This window comes from Rhodnius prolixus, unplaced genomic scaffold, assembly GCF_049639745.1.
Source record: "Rhodnius prolixus isolate KJV_2025 unplaced genomic scaffold, Rpr scaffold_5, whole genome shotgun sequence".
Lineage (NCBI taxonomy): Eukaryota > Metazoa > Arthropoda > Insecta > Hemiptera > Reduviidae > Rhodnius > Rhodnius prolixus.
This window is the reverse complement of record NW_027411624.1, coordinates 13967890-13985413: the sequence shown is the minus strand read 5'-3', so window position 1 is coordinate 13985413 and position 17524 is coordinate 13967890. Positions and strand designations below refer to the sequence as shown.

The 17524-nt window shown below is 30.0% G+C and overlaps 2 protein-coding genes across 4 annotated transcripts in view; one reads left to right on the top strand and one right to left on the bottom strand.

The window, feature by feature from the left end:
* LOC141458756 (sialin) overlaps positions 1 to 13160 on the top strand; it is a 52642-nt gene extending 39482 nt beyond the window's left edge. For all 3 annotated transcript variants that reach the window (XM_074137139.1, XM_074137141.1, XM_074137140.1), the window contains exons 3-11: positions 1760 to 1923; positions 6716 to 6964; positions 8131 to 8215; positions 8377 to 8597; positions 8679 to 8828; positions 8912 to 9044; positions 9659 to 9814; positions 10469 to 10554; positions 10682 to 13160. In XM_074137139.1, coding sequence (XP_073993240.1) covers positions 1760 to 1923; positions 6716 to 6964; positions 8131 to 8215; positions 8377 to 8597; positions 8679 to 8828; positions 8912 to 9044; positions 9659 to 9814; positions 10469 to 10554; positions 10682 to 10870 — 1433 coding nt within the window. In that variant the 3' untranslated portion in view covers positions 10871 to 13160. The remainder of the gene's footprint in view (positions 1 to 1759; positions 1924 to 6715; positions 6965 to 8130; positions 8216 to 8376; positions 8598 to 8678; positions 8829 to 8911; positions 9045 to 9658; positions 9815 to 10468; positions 10555 to 10681) is intronic.
* A 1036-nt stretch (positions 13161 to 14196) lies between these two features.
* LOC141458754 (X-ray repair cross-complementing protein 5-like) lies at positions 14197 to 17008 on the bottom strand. Its single transcript, XM_074137138.1, has one exon. The coding sequence runs from the start codon at positions 16816 to 16818 to the stop codon at positions 14833 to 14835; it is 1986 nt and encodes a 661-aa protein (XP_073993239.1). The 5' UTR covers positions 16819 to 17008; the 3' UTR covers positions 14197 to 14832.
* Between the last annotated feature and the right edge of the window lie 516 nt (positions 17009 to 17524).

The window sequence follows — 17524 nt, the reverse complement described above, 5'->3', positions numbered from 1 at the left end:
GTGAAATATCATAAAATAAATACATTTTAGTTATCATTACAATCTATTTAATATTATAAATGACAATTTTCTTTTTCTTTTTTTAAATAATTAACCAGCAATGCGTAAATAGTGCACTATTGTTAATTTAAATTTATTGTAGGTCAAAAACAAATATATTTACTATGAAGTCAATTAGTTTTTTGAGATAATTTATTTAGAATTAATAATGATAATCGTAAAAATTAACAGTCGGTTAATTTAACAATCATCTCATTTGCTTGAAATAATTTGTGAAAAAAAAAAATAAGTGGATTTAGTGTATCATATTTATTTCAGCTATTTATTTATAATCCAGTATTTTAAATACATAACTGAGGAATCAAATTTGCGATGAAAAGTGGGCTTATAATTCATCAATTTTGAGTTTTTATTTAAAAACAAGAAAAATCTTAGGTGATCAATAAACGTTCATTTCTGGAGAAAAAATGTGTTAAATTATAAAAATTGAATTTAAATATTATGCCAAGAATTGGCCTCGCTCAATTGTCACTTGCCCCTAATTATTGTAATTGTAAAGTGATCTATTAAATTGTATCATTTATAAAACTATCATTCCATGCAGACAATTATGTAAAAGCAGAGTTCGAGAGTGAAATAGTTCCACTTTTCACTATCTCTTAAACAACGTTGACTGTATAATAATATCCATTACTAGCATTATAAATGGTCTATTAAATAACAGTTATTTATTTAAGGGAGAGTGTAAAGTGCTACTATTGCGCACTCCTGAATTAGCTGTATATTTCTTTGATTTCATAAACTGGTTATACCTATCAATCCTCAATCCACACATTTCTCAGATTTGTACTTGTGTGTTGTTTCAATTTTCTTTTTTTTTCTTTTGGTATCGCATCTATTCAATGCTCTTCAATCTTTTCTGGTTCACACGGATGGTTCCAAAGTAAAAGGAAAGTCTCGAACTACGTTTTGCGACGGGAGATCACAAGACAAAAAGTTCTTGATAAATAGACGACTTTCTTCCACGCAAGGATCGTGCTACTTTTTTTGAGTGGGAACAGAATTCTTCGCCTTCGGGGAAGCTATACTTTGTATTTGCTTCATTAATCAGCTGGTGGTGTAGGCATTGAAATTTTTGTTGTTTGAAACATTAGCGATAAATTAGTGTTTTTAATAAATGTTAATTTCAGTAAGTCAGTTGATATTATTAGTGTTATTTTGTTTAATTTATTTCGCAGCATCTAGTGAGAGATAAATGTATTACATTTATTTATTTAATGAATGAAGAATAGATAAGGCTTGTTTGAACTTTACAATAATATATGACATTTTTTTGACGGCAGTATGGCATTTCTTTTTTTTTCGTCCCTTGCAAAAAAAAGAGCAACAGAGAGAATATTTTAGCAACTTTCCAATCTTGGCATACACGTTCTATATTCCCATGCTGCATTAAAACCAGTTATATCAAGTTATTTCAGAGAAGAGGTTATAGTATGTGAATCTCAACTTTTTTTTTTAGCCGGTAAAAATAATTTACAACCTTCTTGGTGAGTGTAAAAAGGCAACTTTGTAATATTACTACTATTTATCCTAGTATTGCTGGTTCTCAGGTCGTTGTATTCATTTGTCCCCCAAGAATCCCTGAGTATTTTTATTTTTTGATAAATATATCTATAATTTGAAAATAACTAAAAATATCTGAATATTGTATAAAACTTTTTTTAAGTTTTCTAATGATTTGATATTTTTTTAATTCCAGAGAAAATAACATGTGTCCAAACACTGAATATTATGGTTTTCTTCGGCTTTATGGTGAATTACATGTTAAGGGTAAACATGACAATTGCCATTGTAGCCATGGTGCAGGATAATTTCACTTCTATAGCTGACAATTTTACTGATCTAAACTCTACAGTCATCCAGGTAAATACACTATTAAATTTCATTTATTTCTCTAATTGAACTTTATTGTTTGTTTTGTTTGTTGTTGTTGTGAAGTTGACTTTTGTGATGCTCAATTTGTTTTCATCTAGGTTCAGATGCAAACATTTAACAGCTACAGCTTAGCAGGAGAATCATGCAAGCTCCGTTATAAAATTTACTTAAAACTGCTGTAGATATTATGCCTGGATTACTTTTGAATGAACGGAAAGAAATCAACTTAAAGCAAATCAAATTTACTAATACTGACTAAAGTCGTAACTGAATGAAGTTACAAATTCGTATTATTACATAAAATATGATCGAAAATTATAGGCTGACTACATACCGTAAGGATTTGACTAATTCATTACTTTTCACTATGCCCCAAAAAGTTGAGGAATAATGAGGCTTCCAATATTGGCTCGGCCTTCTTATAATTCTCACGCTTTTGACACATATTTTAGCAGACAATGTTCTGCACCAATCCCAAGCAAATCACGAATTAGATCACTTGAATGCAAACTGACTCATCTTCCGACCGAGGAGATGCTAACTATATTATTGATTATTCTCCATCATGATCTCAACAGCAAAGAGACGATTATTGTTGAAATACTGTGGCTAGCTGAACTAGTCTTACAGTATCTTAACTTGGATTGGAACTGCTTGCAGTGCAACATTTAGAATCGCTGGAATTGTCCTCACTTATAAAGTTTCTGTTCATAAAAGACTTAAAGAATTGGGTGAAAATGTATGCAGGATCGTTTTACATGGGGCGGTAAATGTAACCTCTGTAGATCCATTTTCTATCGTTAAAGCACATTCTTTACTTGCAACTAGTGATAAGAAGAGACGATCCACTGGTTTCGATCTTTTAACTGTGTGGTGGTCTTACTGATACCAAATTTTTTTTTATTTTTGAATGTTTGGTGCCTCGACAATCTTCATAATGTTCTTCAGAATATATCCGTTTCTAATGATATCCTGGTCCTAAACTATTCAGAAAGCGAAATTATATTTCATGTCAAAAACATGTCTTTAAAATCCCATTATTGACTGATTATATTGCATTGAATGAGTATTCTTGTTTCTTGCAATGTGCAAGAACTCGAATAAAAAATTATTCTAAAGATTTATTCAAAAATATTATTCATTATATTTTTCTTTAGTGCATATACTTTCCTAAATAAATAAATGAATAAAAAAAAATCTTAGATTACAGATGACGTTTAATGGTCAAGGTTCGTGTAGATGTTAACATGGACAAAGTTAATTAGAAGCCTTATTGAAGCCAAACAAGAAATTGTTTTCTTTATTATGAAGCCAAAGTAATTTAACTTGAATTGTTTATTACGAAATAGTTTTTTGTTTTCATTTTTCTTGATCAAAAATATAACAAATCTAATATCTCGTAATACATCTAATAAATTTTTTGCTATATGATGTACATACATCAGTTGTATTAAAAAAATTTACCTTATTTTGCTATAGTCCTTCCAGTACTTTCTAAAATGATAGTTTTCCCTGGTATGAACTATAGTTATGAGGAAGAAGTACCTAGGAAGACATTAAAGATTGAGTACTGTGAAGATATAAGGTCAGAGAGTATGACTGATTGCTGACAGCTTCACCGGTCGGTGAGTGGTTGTTACAACATGAAGTGTGATGGGATATATGTTGACATCTAAATTAAAATTGTATTCCGTTTTTATTGTTTGTACTAAAACTAAGATATTAGTTTTATTACTGAATATAATAAAACTAAGTAGATACAAGGCTACGAATTTAGCATTATGATAATCAATATAAACAAAGTGCCTGTGCTCATTTTTCACCAATAGTTTTGTCGTTTTTTCAAGCAATACATGTTTCGGCGGCAAACAGTCTCAATTTAGATGCCAACAAGGAAATAAGAGGATTTAATTTACAGTTTTTAAATGTTTTTTTTAGAAATATTAGGTATAAGATCATTATTTTTTTTGAAAGCATTGTTAATCGCTCTGATATAATTAAGGTTGATCTTTGCATTACTTATAATACAACCTTGATTAGATTTTTATTTCTTGGTAAAGAGTATGGAGTCAAAGCTTCGTGATTAGAGAGTGAGCTTTGGGATAGTTACCTTATTAGTTGCTGCGTGCACAAAAAATATTAGTGATAGCGTTAATGACACAGACCTTGTTATTATGTTTTATGCGTGATTAAAGTGACGTATATATCATCGTCTTATTATCGCTGTTATGCAATAAACCTATCTTATCAAACTGATTTATAACACAATAATCCGAACCTACACCTAATATATCACTGGCCAGTTTAAGCAATTTTAATTCTGCATTTTCCAAGTGGCCATTGCCCACTTAAGAAGAGGTATGGGCAATTATAAAGATTATTGGAATATTATTTATTTAATTATTATGTCTTAAATATTTATATTCGACAAACATTTTATATCAAACAATTAAAAGCAGAATTCCACATCATTCCTTCATTACCAAGAAGAATCTTCACAAAAAATATGTTTAAATCGTATCTTAACTATTCTGTTCTAACTGTAGATATAATTTCAACTTTTTTTTTTCTTTTTTTTTCAAACCTTTACTTTCAAAACTTAAACGACAGAATTCACATTCAAAAATTGTGCTTTTTATTTCTTTTTCTATATTACTTCATTTAAAATGTGTTTTATTAACAAAACTACATTCAATAAAGAAAAATTAACGTAAAACAAGAGGATAGCGTGATTTTAAAGAACCAGTACCACCGTGTTAGCAAGCTTTTTCAATTCTTGACAAAACTGTGCAAACTTTAGTTATATGTTTGGGGTGTAAGTGGTTTTGGTTCTAGAGTTACTCTACATATTGAACTTAATTTTTGTGGTAAGATTAGTTGTGAACTGTCTGAATAAGGTTGGTATAAAGGACGAGAATGAATGTTGTCAAATTATCTGGATCGCCTCTAGCAGAGTTAAGAAATTTTTTTTTTTCAAATCAAATCTTTAATACATTGTTCTTATATTTATTATCTTTACTTCTTTTAGTGAGCTAGATTAAAGCTGTGGTTATTTATGCGACTTTAGACTGAAGCTGGTGTTAAATTAGGGTATTGCTGTGTACGCGAACTTCAAGAATGGAAAGATATTGTGCACAATTGTTTGTTACATTTTTCTTTAATTTTTGTTTGAAGGTGTTATCAAAGTAGAGAAACTGTTGCTACTTATTTTTTTTCAATCTAGAACAGTAGTTACAACAAAGTGTTTTGAAATTGGTGCCCTATTACAATAATTGATTTAGATTTGATACAATAAAGCGATAAGCAAGGACAAATAGAGTTCTCTAGCCCTAATCTAAAGCATCACATCCTCCCTAAAGGGTTGATCACATTTAAAAAACCTCATCAAGGTCACAATACACACAATAACACCTCCTAATGTTTAACTTTTCTTGTATTGTTCTTTTTATTAGTGACAATATTTCTTAAATATCTATACCTTCAATGGCTAATTATAAAACTTTTTAGATCAATAAATTTAAATTGAAAACAAAACCTTCTTTCTGATAATAAAAATTATTTTTTTTATGTTGATTGTTTAGAATTACAATTAATATTTCCCATAGTTTTATAGTATCTCTAAAAATGTAAGAAAAATGAGAAAATTTTCGTACCCTTTTGCGCTAGGTGTTTTATGGTCCTGAAACTCATCTACTATCTCTTTTCTGTTCCTATTCGACTTTTCTATCATCGTTTGGACCCTGTTTATCTCATACATGTTTTGATAATTAATTTCATTTCATTTCTGGAATCATTTACCATCTGGATTCCCCAATCATCTTCGGTTACTCCAATTCTAAGGCATCCAGTGATATCGCAGATGAATAAATACTCTTCATCCCTCACATATTAAGCGGATGTTCAGAATACTATTGTTACTTTTCTACAATTTACCTACCAATAAAAATTTCAAAATTGGAAATTTAGCCTTTAAAGTTAGCGAGTACTTCAAAATGTTTAATAAATACCTTTTTTAGTTAAACGTTTTTCAGAGTGAATAATGCAAAATATATTATAATTGGTCTCTTAGTAATAGAAGTGAAAAATGTCGTTAATATTTTAAATTTGGTCTTATTAGACAACCTACTAGCATTTTATACTTTCTTGCAAGAAAGAACTGATGTGAACTCTCATCTGACTTTCTCTTGCTGTAATTCTGATAGTTATAATTTAATTATTTTTTCAAACACGTAATTTCAAAACCATAATTATATAGATTGTAGAACCATAAATTACACTACAGTGAGATTAGAGTGAAGCCTATCCTCATCTTTTCTCAGAACTGCATACAAAGCAGTTTCCTAGAAAAAAAAAACCCTAACAAACAAACAAATAAAAGATATGAAGGTATTTTCGAAGTTAAGAGAAAATTGTTGAGGCCATTTTCGAGAAAAGAAAAAGTTATTAGTTACAAGTTATTAGAAAATCATTTACAAAAGTGATCCACTGAAATTTATTTCTTATTTCAATTTTTCCCTCTGTTTTTCTTACTGAATTATATTAAAAATAAAAGCTTATTGTTCAGCATGTGGATTAGTTTTTAAATTCACTACAAATAAATCACAAAATTAGAAGCAGCACAAGCTTTTACCAGGCATCATTGGTAGTTTCTTAAGTAGCAGCGTTCTAGAAAAGTGTTCATTAGCTTAAAAGACTTTAACTTAGCTGCAATTATCATTATTATTTGTATTTATAATATCTTTATTTATATTAATGTTATTTAAATATTTATGCATTTCAGACAGAAGTATCTGGTTCGAAGTTTCAATGGGATACATATCAGAAGAATCAAATCCATGGAAGTTTTTTCTGGGGATATGTATTGACTGAATTACCTGGTGGACGATTGGCTGAAGTTATTGGGCCGAAGAAAGTATTTGGATATTCTTTATTAATTGCGTCTATAGTGACTATGTTTACACCAGTCACGGCTTATCTAAGTGGTTATATTGGTGTCATAATTCTGAGGGTTATTATTGGCTTCATGCTGGTAAGATATTGATTTTGTTTATAACATTTTTATTTTTTAAATTGCAAATCATTGATTAGATAATAAAAACCAATCTAAAGTATAAGTTAATTCGGGCCTTTTTGAGGCAGAAACATTGGTTTCTTTGGTAACAAAATCTTTGTATCTCTAAAGCTATGCCAATACGTCCTTGATGTAATAAAATATATCTTTACGTTAAATCGAAAGTTCCAACGTCAGTCGGTAAAAAATCAAATATTTTTGAAGAACTAGTATGTCTAGTTTTTTCGATGATGGCGAAATACTTACATTTATGGAATTCTGTTGCTTTTGCTATTTCTTACTTGTCTCCTGTAACATCCTACAACTGATAGGAATGTTGTTGCTAGAAGAATATCGAAATTAAATTCCATGCCAATTGTGTCTGCCGGTTATTTCTTTCAGTTAATAACAAAGGGAACTCTACATGGAAGGCTGTACTATTTTCCTTCATTTAAATACATTAAATCTGCGCCAATTGGAATAGTCAAAAACATCCTATTTCTAATCTTAACCTTAGATTTATTAGTTTTTCATTACTAATCGTATTCTTCAGAAGAGAGCCATTTCAATGAATATGTATATATAAACAAACCAAGGTATATTTTGTCTACGTTTCTGTAGCATCTTCTGCTTGGGGTGATTCAAACTCAACCTAAAGTATAGTCAGATTTTAGACTGGTTTATTCCGAATTGATTAACCAACTACATTCTTCTTTTATACAAGCTTTACGTAAACTTAATAACCGTTTTTATCATGTTATTTTTTTGTTTAATAATTGTAATTCGAATTTTTGCCACCACAGTGCCAGCTGCAGCACATATCTGCCTATCCGATTCTCATTTTTTATACGTGTACAATTTTTTTGCATTTATATCCTTTTGTATAAATAAATAAAGTAAAGTAATGGCCCTTTTTTCAGGCGGGCTATACGTTCAACTACCGATTAGATATCGTAGTCGGAGGCGACTAGCAAACACTTTACTAAGTATTTGTCTTATTAATCATTAAAAAAAAAATCCATGGCTTAGACAGGGGTATTGGAACCCACTAACAAAATTGTTAGATGATTTGCTTCCATAATTGTAACTAATAAATTAGTACATTTAAAACGAAAATGCTACTAAATATTTGTTTATCATTTCAGGGTGTAACATTTCCAGCCGTGCAACCAATTGCTTCCAAGTGGATACCACCGAAAGATAGAACAAAATTTGTATCTAATATGATGGGTATGTATGACTGCAATTTCTGAGTAATTTTTTAGTTTAAGATAAAGCTTATCTTTGTCTTATAGGAAGTAAGAAAAAAAAAAACGAAATCTACTTTTCTTGAAATAGTGTTCTATAATAACGAAATTACAATTAATTTATCTTATCAATTTCTTTTCTAGCTTCTTCTTTGGGTGCAGCAATAACATTACCAATTAGTGGACTACTGATTGATTATTTCAATTGGGAATCAGTATTTTATGTAACAGGAGTGCTAGGATTAGTTTGGGTAGCCATTTGGTTCTTAGTTATGTACGATACACCGTCACAACACCCAAGAATAACAAAGACTGAAAGAGAATATTTAGAAAAATCGATTGGCATTGAAAGTATCAACAGAAAAGTTAGTAATAAAAGAAAGATTTATAATTATGTTTTTAAGTTATCAACAATTATTAGTTTAAGAAAACTATTTGTTTTGCAGCCTCACAAAGTACCATGGATCAAACTGTTTACCTCGAAACCTGTTTGGGCTATTATTATTACACATGCAGCTAGTGTATTCTGTTACTTCACTTTTGTAAACCAACTGCCGACTTATATGAAGCATGTCCTTGGTTTGGATATAAAAAAAGTAATCAAAATTAAATTAAATTATGTTGCATCTTTAAAAAGATTTATTTTTTTTAACAAATAATTCTCTATTATTCCACGTAGAATGGAGTTTTATCCAGTTTTCCATACATTGGTAAATATGTAATGGCTTTGATAACAAGTTATATTGCTGACTATGTAAGAGGTACTGGAAAAATGTCAACCACGGCTATCAGAAAGATTTTTACAACTTTTGGTAATTTTTCTAGTTTTATTGAACTTTATTTTTTTGTATAAAACAATTTATCTTTATGAAACAAATTATTTAGGTAAATACCTTTAGAAAAGTTTAAATATTTGTAATATTATTGCTTGAAATATTTTCCTTTAGGCCCGTATCCCAGCCTTAAAGTATTAAAGTAAAAAAATCTTCAAATAAAAAAATGCTTGAATGGCTTTTGAGGATTACTATGATCTCTTTCCTTTATTCATTTTACCTATCTTTATCTATTATTCTGTTATTATCTAAATTTTGCTGACCACTAGTTCATTTTCTAATAATATAATAATAAAAACAGTACTACTGGCAGACGGCTGTAGCCATGCTGAATATACTCGTTTTTTAAAATTATGTAGTTACTTTTTTAAATAAAGTATTATTATTATTAATATAGTAATAGTAGCATTCGATTTAATTAAATCTAATATTTGTTCATAATGAATTCAGCAGATGGAGCCATTTCTGAATTGTTTTTGTTACAGGAAGTGAAATATTGAGTCTTACTCAATAAAATTTAAAAAATTGTTCATTATTGTCTTTCCATTCTGTGGAATTGATTAAAAATTTACCATTTTCAAATTTGCTTTCAGCTGTTGGTCTTCCAGGAATACTGATGATTGCACAAGTTTACCTAGGGTTCAGTACAATATGGACAGTATCAATATTTACCCTTGCTCTGACTTTAAATGGAGCAGTAACTGCTGGTTATCTCGGGAATGGATTGGATATTGCACCAAACTTCAGTGGTTAGTAAATATTTTGTAGTATTAGGACTTTCTTTTCATCCATTGCTCGTGTTGTGGTCATTTCTTGTTTTTCCACTTAGAGTCATAGAGAATGAGTCACGGAATCCAGACTAACTGAGTATTTCTGAAAGAAATCTTTGCTCTTTTTACCGTTCTTGATGGAAACAATGAGCGGCCATTACTATGAAATAGGATCGGGCCCTTTCTTTAGAACAATGCCGACTGTTGTTGGCCTACATATCGGAACATTTCCTCTATTTCTTGGCAATACTTGTTACTTAATGGTTTCACCGTTTCCAAAATGTATTGTCAGTCGTCGACTAATATGATTTTGGAAAGTGTTTTAGGAACTCAGCCTTGTCCAAAATTTGTCTAAATCTTTGCTACTGCGTTAGAAGAACACTTTTCATCACGAGTCATGATTCGATCGAAAAACGCGTCGTTTTTTGTACTCAAAATGTAGTGAAGATCAAACTTCAAAACGTGACAATATTGCTCATCATTGAAACCACAAGAAAATAAAATAAAACTTAAAATTAAATACTTTGTTGGTTCTTTGGTATACCTTTTATTTGGTACTGGAAAATTACAAGAATGGAATTCATCGGAAGGAATGATTAAATTAAAATTCTTTGAGGTTAATTGATTTTTTAGGAACAATTTTTGGAATGGCTAATACACTCTCATCTATTGGAGGATTCGTATCAACTTATATTGTTGCAGATCTGACTTATCAGAATGTAAGTAGCTTAAAAAAAAATGTGTTTCTCTTATATAATCAATAATCAAAGTATTGCATCATACAATATTTTAAGAATAAGTTGTCAACAAAGTAATAATAAAAATTATTATTTGATTTGATTTTAGGAAACCTATGAACGATTCCAAATAGTGTTTTGGATATTAGCAGCTACATACTTTGTTGGTTCTTTGGTATACCTTTTATTTGGTACTGGAAAATTACAAGAATGGAATTCATCGGAAGGAATGATTAAAAAACCATTACCAGACGCAGAATTGGTAGAGAAAGAACCGCTGAACAAGCAAATAGTGTAATGAGGGAAAATATACTCTGCGGATCTCCTTACTCGATCTTCATAATTTGTCTGAATGGGTTTATCAAGATCCAAGGAGTAAATTAATAGAAGAGGAATTCAGCAAGGAAAGAGAAATCTTTGGCATAATATATTTTTATTTAAATAAAACATATCTCCGGTCCACATACCGTGAAAAGTACCACTACTTAATTTTGATACACAAAACAAAGAATTAAGCATAGAATATTTGGTATTTTTGAATATTGAATATTTTTAAATCCAAAAATAAATTCATTAAAGAGCTCAGTAAATACTGCTTATAGATTACAAGAAAAAAAGACACGTTATTAACTTATTTTATATTAATTTTAACGAATGACAAGATTAGTAAATAGTACATTTATAATGGATGTAGTCAGCCCAGTGGTTGGTAAATTATTAAACAAATTAAATTAAAATAAATCTTAGTATAACCAATAACATTTCCATTAATGGAAGAATTCTTAAGGCCAAATTGTTAAAAAAAAACTAACTATACAAGAAACTAATGTATTCAATGGTTGTATAATTATCAAAGAAACTTGAGCATTTTTACTTAAATCTGTCAGCTTCGTACATTTCTGTAACATTTGTATAAATTATTATTTTAAAGACAAAAAAAGAAAGGAAGTGCTTTTACCTGAACATTTTGGCAGATTATCATATCGGTTGTAAACTGTTTAGTTTCCAGTTAAGAAAATAATTTTTTGTTTTCTATTATAATTGTTTTGTAAGTCTAAAAATAATAGATTTGTAGAATGGGCTTTATTTTCTTAAGTATTTAAATTGAGGAAATAATTTTAGGTTTACATATATTATGTATGTTTAGATCTGAATTCTTTAGTAATAGTGAATTTCTGTTTTAAAATAAGTTTTATACGATTAGGTTTAGTCAGTCTGATTTCATTTCTTTTCTTAAATATAAATCTAAGCAGAAATGTGGCTTACCATTTGTGCCCAATCAGATAACAGTCATTGTATATAGTATATTTATACAAACGTTATTGCAAAACATTCCATCTTAGGGGTTAGAGTTCTGGAAAAATGTGATTATCAAAATTAAATTTATAACTGTTTTTAGCTGTATAAAATTGAATGAGCGTGCAAAGAAATTTCAAACGCATGGAACATGTAGAATCAAATGTCATAAAATGAGCTTTAAAAATTAATTCTTTATAATATTATTGCAATATATACTTATGTATATTTATTGAATGAATTGCCAGTATTATAAGAGTAAATTGACAACATATCTCTTATGTAAGAAAGTAGTCTCTAATCTTCAGTTAGAAAGAATTTGATAAATTATGCTGATAAGGGTTGAACAAATAGTTCATTGATGATTGAATGTTGAATCCATATTTCGTTGTAAGGTTTTGTATTGTATTTATTGCGTGTCGCTTATTGGAATAAACTTTGTTTATTCACTTATTAAGCAAACTCCTCTAAATGTGAATAATCATTTTCTGTAACCATTTGGGTCCATCAATTTGATGTTCTTCCCCAAGAGCTAGCTATTTTAGGCAAGATAACTCCTAACATCCCATTTTTATATACTCCGTATTTTAAATTTCCTACAACCTAAAAAAAGGTGACGGATCGGAAGAGTTGATAGTCAAAAATTGTCACTTGTATGCAGCAAGTTAGTGGCGGAAGAAGCTTAGAACTGAAATTGGAGTGGAATGCTTAGGCAGAATCACACCGACTGCTCGCAGTGGCACTTAATGGTACAGGGAATACATTTAATTCATCCAGAATGCTTTTGTAAGGACCTGCTTCCACAGCTGAATGAAAGGCTGAATGTAAGAAGAGACGAGCGCTGGCTACTACATTTCGTGCTCACCCATTTTTAGTTTTTGAACCAGAATCCGTGACGCCCGGGTAGGAAGCAAAAGATCAACAATTTCGGAAGTCCCATTTTAAAGTATTGAAACGACTCGCCCTATTTTTTAGTCCAATATTTAAAATCGCACTTTACACAAAGAGACTCAACTTGGTAGAAATGATAAACAGAGCATCGTGCGGTTGTGAATTGAAAAAAAAAACGCACAGTTTATACCTTTGGTTATACTTTTACACCTTTGCAATATGAAAATATTAAAATTAGGATTGTTGCATAATGAATCTCAATAGTAAACCATGGATTCAATACAACCTATTATTCTGATTAAAAAGAGAAAATGAAGATTATAAGACTGTAATTTTTATGTGCCTTCGATCGAATTGTTAAAGCGATGAGAAGAAATTGTAATAAAATGTTTGAAACTCCATTTAAAAGTTCTCATTTTTTAAACCTCGTTTTCAACTTTTTTTTTAATCCAACTTCAGAACAAACAAAAAAATATTACGAATTCTCATACTAAGTCTAAACAACATTCCTGAGTAAATGTTTAAAGTGTTTAACGAAGAACTCAAAAATAAGCTGTACGAGCGGCCTAAATTCCTAGCAACAGCACTAAAAGTTAAGGCGAATTAGGCGTGGACCGTTCATCATTATATGTCTCTTTTATTCAGTGGTTTACTGAAACTGAAAAAGCGCTCAACTTTAATTTTTCTCAACAAAAAATATATTTAGAAGGAAGAAAGAATATTAGCCATTTCAATCATTAAGCTTTATTTTTGCCAAGCTTTTGAGCTAGATCATCTTCAGGACTATGAATAATAATAATAATGACTGAATTAGGCAATATTCTATCTTCCTTTTGGATTAATGAATCAGTCACTAAAAACGTTGAACAATACTCAATAATACTACTACTAATAATTATTTACCATAATAATTATTATAGATAGCCCCTGGTATCGGAATGCATATCGACCCTGTTACCTCAAAGAAGGGTTCCAGTTTTAGAAAATGGTTACTTCAATAGCAGGAATCTAGATCCCAAACGAAGCTCTAAAAACTGAATCATTGGAACAGCCAAAGTTTTTTCAAAGACAAATAACTGCTTTTCTAAGAATATATTATTATTTTTCTGCATTTTAGTATTTCTCAGTTATTATATTCATATACAGGTTGTTGCTGGCAATATGTGAGTTTTTTTTTATCACCTAACCCACAAAAAACCTACCCAAAACACGGTTATTCATGCTACAAAACGCAAAAACAACCATCCTTTTAACTTCTACAAAAAAACATGCGGCAGAAGTCTTATTTCGCAGTCATACTTTACCTAACTGTCCAGGATAGTTCTGTGCTAGAAGTAAAAAAAAAAATCATATCAGCAAGTTATAAATTTAATTTCATAATGTGATGGCTATTAAAATTAGGATTTTTCAGTTAGGCTCAAAATGAGAGCACTAACGCTCGATTACACAAACTTTTTTTATTATACTTTTCACAAAATTAGTAACTTAACAGGTTTAAAATGCTGGATTCATTTTTTTAATAACAAAGGATTATCTATCCAAAAGATAAATGTTTGTACATATTAAATAATTCTTTAGATCCAACAACTTGCTTTATTAAATAAGAAATAAATCACTCCTAGTTCTAATATACAGAAAACTACCTTAAAAAGAAAATAATATATCTCTTTACAGATTTACATCATGTCCCTTTATTTACATCACATTTTGATTGCTTTTTCTATTTTTATTATTACTTTTTGTAAATGCTTCGAAATTTTGTTTAGAAGTTACGATTTACTATAAATAACTATTCATAGATATTTCTATTAAAAATAAATAAAGCTTTTTAGAAACATAAAATTAGCACATTGGGAAATTATACAAAATATTAATTTTTTTTCACCTACTAAATAATTACTTTGCTAGGAACGGTAAAAGATTATTCACAAATTAATGAAAACAATTTTTTTATATTACAAACATATAAAGTTTTAAAATAGGTGCAGGATATTATATATTAATTTTATTTATTCTCCTCTATAAATTTGATATTAATTTTTCTCTTTGTACATACATTTGGGGGATTAAATCCTATTTTTTATCCAAATTAGCTCTCAATCTTTCTAACATTTCTTCTGTTTCGATTTCAATTTCGGTGCTGTGTCGCCCTTGAATCAATTGTTGAAGAGCTGAATTTTCCTCTGAGTTTGCAGCAGCTACCTTTTCGGGAGAACTGCGAATAGCTTTATTTTTAGAACCATATTCTTTCCAAATGTTCCCTGATATGTACTCAGTATTGTACTTATTTTTTGAAAGCATTTCTTCCCTTAAAATGATCGGTGGTATTTCCTGATTGGAAAGATTTTTATATTTCTCTTTCACCTCTTCTGGCCACTCTTGTGTTTCAGCTTCTTCCCATTCCATTTTATCTTTAATATTAACCGAATCTTTTGTGTTAAAATTTAAGGCTTCGTTTTTAATTACATTTGTAGGCTCGGGTATAGGTAGTTTGTTTTCATTATCTTGAACACTTTCCAACATGCTTTCGTCAACATCAATGGGTATCATCTCTTCTAGCTTTTTAATATGTTCTACAGCATTCATCCTTAGTTCTGGATAAGGATCACATAATTTTTTAATAAAATCAGGTAATGGAGGATCTTCACTTTCCTTTTGAAGCTGTCCTGTTTGACTAAGATGTAGAACATGACATCTCAACTGGAATGAAGGATCTTTCATAGGAAGATCTTTAGGCTTATCCGTTATAAGCATTGAATCAATGAGATTATCAAAAGTTGAAAGTATTTCAATGTTGTCCGGCTCCGGAAGCACAACATCAGGTACAACCATGGCATGTTCAGCAAAAGGTAACTGGAGAAAGTACAATTCTTTACCCACATCATCGGAAACGGGTATTAAAACTCCTAATTTAATTTTACCATTACTTGTCACAATTCGCCTGATAAGTGCATATTTATCGGTGTTAATTAATGCATCAACAAACGCTGAAAACATACGTTGGGCACGTGGGCTTTGTTCAGGCACCAACAGATAGATATCTTTACCAATTAGCATTTGTCTTGTTACCCTTTGGCTTTTTACACATCCAAGTAAAGTACAAGAGGGAGGCCCGGTTTGACGTTTCATTGCAAATAAATCAGCATAGCTAAGTACCACTTCACTATTCCCAAATTTGGTTACCTTCTGTGTCTCCATGACATATCTTATTTCAGGTTCAACTTTTGCCTCAACATTACTCAGTTTCTCAGTAGCCAACTCATTAGTCACGGGTTTACTAATCTCATTACAAACAACTTTCTTTTCCCATTTGATTCTTGTAGGCTCTAAATTCATTTTTATCCATCTTACAGGAATATTAATTTTTGAACCAACACTCAAGTTCACTTTGCTAAACCTCGCCATTTTTCGTTTTTTTTCATAATAAACAGTGTCATTTTCAACTTCTTCAAAACTTAAAAAGCACCCATGATCAAGTTTTTCTACCAACTGAAACACATGTCCTGCGTTCCCAGGTTCTTGTAGTAATTTATCACAACATTCTTCATCTACATTAATTCCCATAATTATTACTTTTATGCTATCCAAATTAAGACCTTCAGCAATAAGATTTAATTTATCTGGGCTATATTTTATCTCCATAGCAAAATTACAAAATAATATTAACTGTTTATCTTTAAACCTTTTACCTTTACATTGCTCTTTCATATAGTTTAAGCTTGCAACTAAACATTCTATCCAATTCGAATTCTTCACCTCTGACGTAGTTAGTTTCTGTACTTTTTCATAAAGATCCCATGTAGGTCTTTGCATGGGCGTATATTCAATAATGTTATCATACATACCTTCTTCTGCACAATCTGCTAAAGCATTATCTGTTTGTTCATATCCAAAAAGAACCACTGCAAGTTCATCATTTTCACCGGAAAATATTATTCTTTGTATTATTCTCAAGAGACACCATTTACTCTTATCAAAAAATGATTCTGCTTCTGATGAATCTTTTGCTGTTGATCCAACATCTAGCATTACTACAGTTGCTACCTTATTAGACGCCATTACAAATCACTCAGCATACTTTAAAAAAAGTATCAATTCAAGTATTAAATGAAACAATTCTGCTATAAGCACTAACTATTTCACATTTCGTGGTAATCCAAACTTTATTTTTTAATACGCCTCAATATGATAGAAAATAAAACCTACCTAATAGTGCCTAATACCTCCCGCCAAGGAACTAAATTCCAATGATGCAATTTAAAGTTCTTCAAAAATATATTTTTTAGTTTGATTTTAATTTTGTCTTACTTAAGTAAAGTACCACTTAATGCAGTTTTTAAAAGTTTAAAAGCAGACGGAATTGATAAAAATTAAGTAGGACCGTTGTATAAGGGTTGTATCTGTAACCAATGACTGTACTAAGGCCCCCCTTAAGAAATTAACTTTACTTTTCATCAAATCTCAGGGCCCTCGTGGATAACTGAGATTAGCAATTCTTTGACACTCCAGCTTAACGGTAGATAGGCAGTTACTTTGTATTTCAGCTCAATTATGATTGTCCATCTCCATTGCTTAGGCAATTAGTTATTTATTTATTGATAAATGAATAAATAAAATTTCAGCTCAATGCGATACATAATTATCCACAACTATTTATTATAAAGTTGACAAATAGTTATGATTAAGATGAAATTACGTTTATCTTTAAACCTACTTTCTTGTAATCCTCATTAGAACAAATCCTTTTAAAGTAATAACGTTTGAG